The sequence below is a fragment of the Histoplasma capsulatum genome, genomic scaffold, assembly GCF_000149585.1.
Source record: "Histoplasma capsulatum NAm1 scaffold_1 genomic scaffold, whole genome shotgun sequence".
Lineage (NCBI taxonomy): Eukaryota > Fungi > Ascomycota > Eurotiomycetes > Onygenales > Ajellomycetaceae > Histoplasma > Histoplasma mississippiense.
The window spans coordinates 5,934,940-5,944,963 of NW_001813982.1; the positions used below are offsets into that span (position 1 = coordinate 5,934,940).

Here is a 10,024-nt window from a genome sequence, read left to right on the forward strand (position 1 = left end):
AGTGCAAAGCATAAACTCCGTTTCTGACAGGTATAAGACATTGAAGAGAAGAAAATGAAGAATTGAAGAATTGAAGAATTGATAATATCAAAAGGGAGATCTCTGGAGGTGGTTGTTCGGAAAGCGTAGAGTGGCGTGGATCTCGGTGATGGCATATTTACGAATCAGAGAAAAGAAAGAAGGAAGTGCGGGGGTGGTGGACAGAGATAGGAGGCACAAGTTAACGGGTGAGAGGCTCAAGATTAATGTCTTGTCGACCTCGACCTCGACCTTGTAGTGGGGGGCTTCGATCTCTTCGATCTGGCTGGAGCTGAACTACCTAAAAAACAGAAACAAACAGCGAAGTTAGCAAAAGAAAAGAAAAAAATTCATTTGATCAACAACATCTCCAAGTGCATAAGCAGAAGGGGGAACGGAGATGATTTTTCACTCACTGCTACTGCTGCTACTACTATAATCATAGTAGTAATACGAATCAGAATACCCCGAGCTGGGCGGCGCCTGCTGATTCTTGCGCCGCAACCCTAGACAAATCGCCAGCGTTCCAAGAACCAGGCCCACGCTCGTCCACTTCCCCATCCCAAACAGGCCGGACCGTTTCGATTTCTCAGACAAGTAATACGAGTACGAATCCGAGTGCCGCGCAGGAGGCGGGCGGGACGGTCGGTGCCCAAACCAAGTACGGCCGGGCCGCCCGCCGCTGCCCTCGGAGAACGACTGTGTGGTGCCGGAGCCGCTCCCTCTCCTTCCGCCGCATCCTAGCAGCGCCAGGATTCCCTCGATGGCGCCCTTGGCACAGGCGGACAGACAGAGGACGAGTAAGAGCATAATGCCCACGAGGACACCGATGACGATGCCTGCGATGGCGCCACCGCTGAGTCCACCGCCACCCTTCGAGGCTTCTGGTGGGGGTAGCAGGACGCCGTCTGTGCCGACTGGAGGGAGGAAAGGGACGGTCGCAGTGGGAGCGGTGGTGATGGTTGCGCCGCCGGAACTCGTTGGTCTGGAGGGAGGGGTCGGCGATGGCCCGACCGAGGGCTCGAAGGGGGAGCTTCCGGCCTCGACACATTGGCCTTCATATTTGCACGCCTGCGCGGCGGTGCAGCAGATGGTGCCGCAGGCGGATTCGCCGAGGTTAAGTTGGCATTGGATCTGGCTGCGAGAGGTTGGGGCCGAGATCAATCTGCTGCCCACCGAGGTCACTGTGACCAGGTCCGTTCGGACGAAGGTTGTCGTGAATGTCTCCCATTGACCTTCGGCCGCGCGGGGCCTTTCCACGAAGCTGGAGTCGACGCAGATGGCTTGGTTGTTGTCGTTTGTGGTGCAGGTTTGCATTGCGGTGCAGCATTCTTGCCCGTAGAAGCCACAGGGCGTGCAATCGCGGGTAGCGAGGCCGGTGTTGAAATGTACAGGGAATGGAAATGCGTGTGTCGATAATGAACGTAATTGCGAGAGGATAGATAGGATGGCCAAGGCCGTTGGAGATATCCCGAGGCGTCGCATTGCTGCTGGAGGGTTGCATCCACTTCAAGCAGATAAGCGCAAGAGTTGGCTGAGGATTTGGTGTCTCTCACCAAGCACTGTACGAGTACAGCTTGGACGTAGAGAACCAGCAACCCAACTGGAGCTTCCTGAGCTACAATTTCGGATACAAACTGCTGTAGGAAGGCCTCGTAGGTCAATAACCGCTGAGGTTGTGGGGTGTGTTATCGATAACTGGCTACCGAGCTTAGCTTCCTCAATGCTGTGATGCGCTTCTTGGAGTCTGGACAACACCAGACAGTTCGAATCGAATGGAATGATGGAAGCAGAAAGATGTAAAAAGAAAGAGAAGAGAGAAGAGACGGAGAAAAATAAAACCAGGAAAACTCTTCGAGGAACAGGACCTGAAAAGCGAGGTGGGCTCTCCGCTGTCTGGTGCTGTATGCGGCCCAGCCCTTGATTTTCGCTCCCAGCCACCATCACCAACTAGTAGTGTACCCAACCACCCGCTTTCCCCACCAACAAGTGGCCCTGGTATCCGTAAGTATTCGTGTATTGTTCTTAACTTGAATTGTCGCAATAATCAGCATAAAAACATAGAAAAATTAGGGTCTGATGATTAAAAGGGGAACACGACGATTGAGGAATCAACTGTTCGGCCTATGCGCTGTCCTCTGCGGGGCATTGAAGCAATGAAATCAATCATCGATTCCTCTTGAGCTCTTGATGATGCACGCCGACTTGGCAAGACAGACAGCAGGGCAGAGCCTGGGACAGGAAATATGGCGGCAGGGAACCTGTCAAGACTGTTAAGCTGTGCCCCACACACAGGGAGAAGCCAGTGTCTCCGTGTTTCTCTCCGTGTTTCTCCCCTCGTGTCTCTCCCTCCTCGAGTTGCAGCTGTCAGCCGTTGTTTGATATGGAAATCGTTCAGTTCGCTGGAATCTTTCAACGGGCCGCAGAGTTACCACACGATGCGAAGGGTTAATGCGCTGACTCATCTGTTTATTTACTCTTGGGGAAAAGATTTCTTGGTACAACTAGATCATATACTACTCATATACAAGGAAGGTCATTCATGATTCCCATCATTGAGAAGAGAGAGACGAAAAGAAAAACGAAACGAAAAGAAGCGCCAAAAGCCGCTTTTGTCAAACCAGCTGTCAACCCAAAATGGAAAAAAGCAGATGCAACAGCAACAAACCTAAAAAACATTATATAAAGTAAACCCATAATAACTATAGAAAGAAGAAAAACAATTTGCGAAAAAACAAAAGGAAAAGAAAAAGAAAAAAGAAAGAAAAATTACAGCAGGACAAATTTAAACAACCATCCCGGCAACCGCAACCACAACCCCAGCTACAATATCATACACCAACCCCTTCCCCCTCGCCGCAACAACCCCTCCCGATCCTATCCCATCCCTAAACGCCGTACAATACCCCACCTGCAACCCGTGACACGCCGCCGTGCTCAGACTCGAGCACACAGATTGCGGATTGCCCACCGTCGGCTGCACGCCGGGCACCGTGATGCCGCGCGGGCCCCCGACCGTGACGCCGTTCACGCCGCCCAGCGACGCCGTGCAGCTGGAGAATTGCGCCTGGCAGCCTGAGTAGGCGGAGACGCAGGCCTCTTGGTTCGGGAAGGTGGTGGGGATGATCGTGAAGGGGAACGGGGCGTTGGGGACCGTTGGCGCCGCTGGGCTCGTGGGGCCTGTTGGCGGCGTGGTGGTTGCGGTGCCTGGTTGTGGGAACATGAAGTTTGAGGAGGCGGAGGTCTGAGAGGGGCCTACTAGGTTTTGTTAAATAGAGTCTTTTCTCTCTCTTTTTTTTCTTTTCGAAGAAAAATATTCACATGTTTATGTGTAGAGATACTCTACGTGAAAGGTGGGTTGAGGGGAATACACTAAGTGTACACACCTGATAAATGACCCGTACACGCCGCCCCGCTGGGACAGCAGGCCATGTTATTTGCATCGTCGCGCGAGCAGACCGTGTCCCGTTGGCAACATGCCTCCGCGGCCCCGAGGAGCGCACAGCTATTAAACCCCGCCGGACAACTTCCCTGTCGTTTCACCAGTCCTATGGAATCCCCTTGGACATTGCGCCAGTCGAAAAGAGGTTGGCTGAAACGGGAGGTATCTGTATACACATTCTTGGCGTAGATTGTGGCAGATAGCAGCAGCGGGAGGAGTGGAGGCGATTTCAGTCGCATTTTCTACTTCTTCTTCGTCGTCGTCGTCGTCGTCGTCTCGGGGATGTATGGCGGGCGAAGACCCCGCGGGGGGGGGGGGGGGGGGAATTTTATTATATATATTTTTTTGTGGGGGGGATAGGTTATTCATGGGTTTGCGAAAGATTTGGTATCCATGACTGGGATTATATGGGGGGTCAGTTTTTTTCAGGAGCTCCCAAAAACATATTTCGCGATCCCCCACTTTGGGTGGGAATAACCCTGGGCGGAATCCCTGTGACATTTTTATGAAAGGGTCCAAATGGTGTGATGTACCTCCTCCACAGAAAGAAAAGTTGGGATACCCCGGGAGGTCTTCCCAGATGTGATGTGATTGGTTCTCCCCCGACAAGCGCCAGCTCCGCGGAGAAGTGACTATTGTTATTATACAGATATTATATCACCTATTCTCCCGAAAGCGTAGAAAGCCGTGGTGGGCTAAAGATAAAATAGTCAGTGTCGCAATGGCGAGGACCTAAAAGCAAAAATGAAAAATAAAAAAGGAAGCATGATCCGATCTGGACGTCGCATGTCCGCGAAACTTGTCTTCGCTTCTTCCCCGTCTCTTCCAAACCGCTGCAACCCTAACGATGCCACAGCAACCGGCCGCCGCCAACAAACCAACTCCAAAATACCCCATTCAACAACCAACCAGAGCTGCGTGTCAGGTGGGTCAGCCAATTGGAAAGGAAGAATAATTGCGCCTACGGAGGATTGGAGCTACGATATCAACATGCAGGTCCAGCTCCTCCTGCCAACCTTTCGACCCAGTTTTCCAGACAATGGTATGAGGATGTCTATCAGCAGTGCTGGTTCCAATCCCACGATGCAGGGAGGAACAACATCACTGCTCTCTCAAGAACTCAGAATCTGGGCTGTGGACAGTGCATTCACAAGCTAGTTGCCAACGCTGCAGTCTCGTTACGTGTTTGCGAACATGCACTCTCGTGGTAAGGTCCTGTTGCGCTGCTTGCTTGTTGGGACATCAGAGCACGCACAGAAGGAATACAATGGATGCTTTTCAGGCATTTTAACTTCTACAGAGCTGTTTTCTGCTGCAGATACTAGGCAGAGAACGTACTACTCTATGCATCGCATCTTTCCAATTCTGCGAGTCTTCATAGAAGGGAACAATTCCCACTTGGGACAACAGGACATCCTTAAGACTGGAATAAAAAACGGAGGGGATGAATCTGTATGAATGCACTTCCCGCCTACCATCTTTCGGATCAGGGCTTGGATTCCATTTCTCAGAGGATGTCTTTTGCGAACAGGCGGAGTGAGAAGTATCCCAAGAGTCGCCATGCATTTCGTGGTGAACTACCTATCGCCCATCCTTTGACCTCGCTCTTGACTGAAACCTAACGAACTCTACAAGAAATCATGGACAGCATGACCGGGGTATATAAATAACGCGTTCGTTCGCGTCTTGATACATCCGAAGCACGAAGAGTTAACTATGCAATTAATGTTGGCGAAGTTTCGTCAGCTTTTGAGAAAAAATAGTGGCGACCGTCCTTCTGGCGAGAGGCGAGAGACAAGCTGCAAGCCTGCAATGTTTCTCTCCACCTTGACTGAATGGTGTGCACTGCTTAAACATCCAGGTCCGAATCACGCTCCGCTCAGCTTGCGTCTCACTCGATGTTGTAATTTCCAGGCCTGTCGGAACTGGAACCTGGCAACGGTGGAAAATTAGCATACATTACTCAGACAATGTATCAACGTGTTACTGCCTTGGGTACTATGAAATACGAATCGACAACGGGCAACTCAAAGAACAGGAACATTCATCTTCACAACCCGTTCCAACTCCCACAGACAACTTCGCAGCTAGAAGCAAACACACCAGAAAATCATGCCATATTTCCAAACCCAAATTTCTCTCGTGTTTCAATGCGGTTTGCCATCTGCCACGAGGCGATGCGCATCCTACCGCGCTTGCAGAGGCGGGCGGGATTTGAGAAGTGACTAGTCGCCTGCACCTCAGATGAAAAGAGCTCCCTCACAAGCTGAAGTATACTTCTAGATGTCCGGAAAGGCGAGGAATCATCGACTAGAAACGAACCACTGGGTTTGGAACTTTGCGTAACTGCGGATGTAACTCGATTGGTTCCGAGAATATCTCATTTCGCACACAATAGCCGCTTGCTGGCCGTTATTGCGGGAACCAGCAGCACAGCGGTCGAAGATATCTCTGGCCTGGTTTATTTTTCCAAACTCACATTTGGCTAATAGCCATATATACGCACATTACACGATCTCGGAGCTTAGTTCTATAGAATCGAAGGGTTTGACTGTTTCCAAGCAGGAGATACCCCTGTTGTGCTTTTCTCCTCTTCTCATTTGTTTCTGGGCCCCGAGCAACTCCGCGATTAGAGCATTCCCGCACTCCCCCTGGGCCCGTGCACTGTGTGTGACAGCTGGGGATTGTAATATAGCAGACGTCAAACAGCACGGGGTCTACGGCGAAAAAAAAAAACAAAAATAAATAGATACCAAACGAGTCAAATGGTGGCGGCTGGTTGCTAATTAATTTCCAGTAGGTTCCGTGTCTACGAGCTCTCTATCCAGACGAGCTTGGAAGAGAACTCGACACTGTGCTCTGATCCCCTACATTCTTTCATGTTCATATACTTTATACATATATATATATATATACTGACCGTCGAATGTCGCTCTATATCAACCCAAGAACTGAGAAGTGTCGACTGGCGTATGGCAAGTCATGGATGAAAACACAGACGAGTTGATCCGTCCTGAGGATTTCCCCCTTCCCAATAGGTCTCAGGAATCGCTATGCTCGCAAGAATTAATGAGTTGGAATATTACCCCTCCGCTTCCTGCTGTCGTTGACAAAGCTCGGCACCTAACAAACCCGGCGCCTCCGCCGTCGCTTGCGAGTGAGGCGCCCCAGCAAAAGTCAGATGAACTCCAGCAGCCGGTTAAAAATGAGTGGGAGTTCATATTTATTTTTTTCACTCTTGCAATAGTTGCCTTTGTCAGGGCGCTGGATGTGACTAGCCTGCCTGTTGCTCTTCCGGTACGTATAAATAACATTCGTACAGAAAATGGTCCGATCGAGGCATTGAATTATTTCTGATTCGTTCTTCTCTTAGATTATTGCTCGAGAATTTAATGCTACTACCTGCCAGTCATTCTGGGCGGCAATATCATTTCTCCTCACAGCTGTACTCTCTCAACCAATTCACACGGTAGTATCGGCCGTTTTCGGGAGGAGGGAGATTCTATACTTATGCCTCTTATATTCTGCCATTGGCTCAATCATTACTGGTTTTTCAAAAGACATACATGTCCTCATCGCCGGCCGAGCTCTGCAAGGGTTTGGTGGGGGTAGTTTCGAAGCCCTTTCCGAGACTGTTCTCAGAGGCACGAGCACATCAGCAGACCGCTCCCGCTACTTAACTATTCTCAGCTTTATATGGGCAGCTGGGTTCGCGTTAGGTCCGTTGATCGGAGCCATCTTCGCAGAACATGTAGATTGGCGTTGGATAATCTGGATCAATATACCACTCCTGGCAGTCCCCATCCTGCTTGTCCTTATCTGTCGCGTACTGAAACCCATCAAATTCCCTCTCCCGTCACAGCTTGAGCAAGTCGATTGGCTGGGGATAGTCCTCTTTATACCGTCTCTCACCCTCCTCACCGTAGCGATAACCTGGACTGACGCACAAGACCACTTGGGCTCAATAGTTACTATCGCCGTCCTAGCACTGGGAATCCTGTTCCTGGTCGCATTCGTCATCCGAGAAGGCTGTGTCCACACGCCTATATTCCCTTACTGGCTCCTTGCTAGAAAGAGGGAATTTGCAAGTCTATTTGGAGCCTTTGCGTACGGTGCAGTCCTCTATCCTATCAATTTGTTCATCCCGATTTACTTCGAGGCTGCTGTCCAGCTTAATCCAGCCGCCGCGGCTACCAACATGCTACCTCTTTCCATCCTCGTTTCCGCAATGGCATTGGTAACTCCCCTCGGAATCAGGCATCTGTGCCGTTATTCATGTTTCATATGGATCGGGTGGTTTCTCACGACACTAGGCATCGGCATCCTCATCCTGCTCCACAGCGAAACCAATACCGTCAGACGGATGGGGCTCCAAGTCATTGGAGCCGTGGGCCTGGGTATTCTGCTCCCGGCACTGAGTATCCCGTTGGAAGCACGAACGGATGGCGAACGACAAGCCGAAGAAACGATGGGGAATTCTACATTCGCACACCAGCTGGGCGCAGTCGTTGGCGCTGCGCTTAGCACACACATATTTTCAAGGTCGTTTTCGACAGCAGTTGGAAAGCTTTTACCTCTTCCCGAGCCACTTGTCTCGCTGAGTGACGGAAGCGCAGCTGTCCGATTTATCCCTTTGCTAAAACATCTGGATCTTTTGGTCGGTGAAACAAGTGCAATCGTTGATGTGTATGAGCGTGCGATGACGGCTGTGTGGATTGCTATCACTGTTATCAGTGGGTTGGGATTGGTGTCCAGTATCCTCGTCCGTGAGCTTAAAGTGGGAGAGAAGGATACTGGAAAGCAGACGCTGCAAGGGTGATATATTTTGTACCATTGTGGGCTATATATATATATGACCAGCTCCCTTTTTACCACGGGCTTAGGATCCAGAATAGCATACCTTAACTAGTCATCAAGTATAATAAAACGCATAGCCTGCAAAGCTTCGGATTTTATCTCTATGGCCGTCTATGCTCCAATTGTAATTACACGAGATGCTGGTTCCTCCGTGCAAGGAAAAAGTGATGTAAGAATAAACGGGAGTTCATTCACTGGGTCACTAGGAACAGTTTTCGAGGGAAATGACGACACTAGCCCTTCCGTCTATGTATGTAAGTCGCAACAAGAGATTACTCCACATAACTAATCAGTGTGATTCCAATGAGCCAAGCCATACGCGACAAGATCAGTCATAAGTCTCCCTCCTGCAGAGACATCATGGTACAAACTCGAGTCTTTTATACCATTGCAGCCGCCAACTTCTTCACTGCAATCTTTCTCTCCCCCACTACAAACACCCACAATTGTAGGCTGCCCATCAATATATTCCCACATCGGCCCTCCAGACCAACCAGGCGAAGCAAACACTCGAGTCTCCAATTCCTTCCCGAGACGCCCATGGAAATCGACATTAAGAAGCGTGATGTTGGACAAAAGCATTTGCTCATTCCCTTGAAACGCATCAGTAGGGTATCCGGAACTTCTCCATGGTCTACCGATATAGGAATCCCCATCCTTCCACCACTTTGTACCCATCCAACCAGTCAAGTCCCCGAGCGGTTCGCAGAGCTGGCAAACGATGTAATCAATCCCGGTGACATTAAAAGTATTTTTGACCCCGCGACATCGCGATATGTAAGAGCTACCATATGGCTCGACGCCGTTGCCAAAACCTGGTGAAAATCTCATCCATCGATTGCTGCCATATCCCCATGGAAAACAGTGACTGGCGGTGAGTATGAGGTTTCTCCCGACTAAAGACCCCGTACACCACCCTCCATTATCGATATTGGAACGCTGGAAAAAGAGCCGGCCGATGGTGTTCCATGGATAAGTCACGGGTTTTACGACACGGTCGCGATAGTATAGGCCCGTGTTGTTAGGGTTGAGATTCGCAAGCATATACGCATTCTCTGCTGCCCACGGGTCTAGCTGAGGATGATTTTCAACTTGGTGGGTCTCAATCGGATTGTACCCAAACGTGCTCCCAGAATCTGAACCCAGGGTGGTACCTAGCGCGCCATTGCCAGTATTCCAAAACGACGAATAACTCACAACACGATCTAGATCCATTTGTATCAATTCTTCGGCATCTAGGTTCGGCAGAATAATAGATCCCTTGCAGAGCTTCTTGCTGTCCCTGAAAAGCGGTACAGCCGTTATAGAGATAATAAGGATAGTAAAGGGATGATAAAGCGAGTGACTGAAGAGCAATGCATTTTATGCCCATGGGAATGATAAGATCCGATTAGCCATCAATGATTGAAACAGGGACTCTCATATTTCAAGAGTCCCTCGAATCAAGAAGGGGAGCTTTCTCAACAGAAGAGGTGCCTAGAGAATGCGGATCCAACGATTCGATGGACATTGACTCCCCCGATGTGAAATGAGACTATCGTACCTTCTGGACAGCATAAAGACAAAACAGGCAGCGTTGCGGCAGTACAAGTACCATTGAAAGCGGTGCATCTCAATCACGCTTTCCTGGGAGGTTCCCGCAGCACCGGTGCTGGGAGTATTACAGTGCCGTGTGGTGCATGTCTTCCCTCTGAGAGGGACACAGTG

The 10,024-nt window shown here is 50.0% G+C and overlaps 4 protein-coding genes across 4 annotated transcripts; 1 reads left to right on the forward strand and 3 right to left on the reverse strand.

Moving 5' to 3' along the window:
• Positions 1-242: 242 nt before the first annotated feature.
• Positions 243-1,503, reverse strand: HCAG_01698 (predicted protein; the record flags this gene model as incomplete). The annotated part of the gene is made up of 2 exons (XM_001544601.1): positions 243-319; positions 435-1,503. 2 exons carry the CDS (start codon positions 1,501-1,503, stop codon positions 243-245), a joined length of 1,146 nt encoding a protein of 381 aa, XP_001544651.1.
• Positions 1,504-2,645: 1,142 nt separating this feature from the next.
• HCAG_01699 (predicted protein) lies at positions 2,646-3,450 on the reverse strand (the record flags this gene model as incomplete). The annotated part of the gene is made up of 3 exons (XM_001544602.1): positions 2,646-2,686; positions 2,920-3,273; positions 3,405-3,450. 3 exons carry the CDS (start codon positions 3,448-3,450, stop codon positions 2,646-2,648), a joined length of 441 nt encoding a protein of 146 aa, XP_001544652.1.
• Positions 3,451-6,442: 2,992 nt separating this feature from the next.
• On the forward strand, positions 6,443-8,279 carry HCAG_01700 (predicted protein; the record flags this gene model as incomplete). Its single annotated transcript, XM_001544603.1, has 2 exons — positions 6,443-6,757; positions 6,834-8,279. 2 exons carry the CDS (start codon positions 6,443-6,445, stop codon positions 8,277-8,279), a joined length of 1,761 nt encoding a protein of 586 aa, XP_001544653.1.
• A 323-nt stretch (positions 8,280-8,602) lies between these two features.
• On the reverse strand, positions 8,603-9,532 carry HCAG_01701 (predicted protein; the record flags this gene model as incomplete). Its single annotated transcript, XM_001544604.1, has 1 exon — positions 8,603-9,532. One exon carries the CDS (start codon positions 9,530-9,532, stop codon positions 8,603-8,605), a length of 930 nt encoding a protein of 309 aa, XP_001544654.1.
• Between the last annotated feature and the right edge of the window lie 492 nt (positions 9,533-10,024).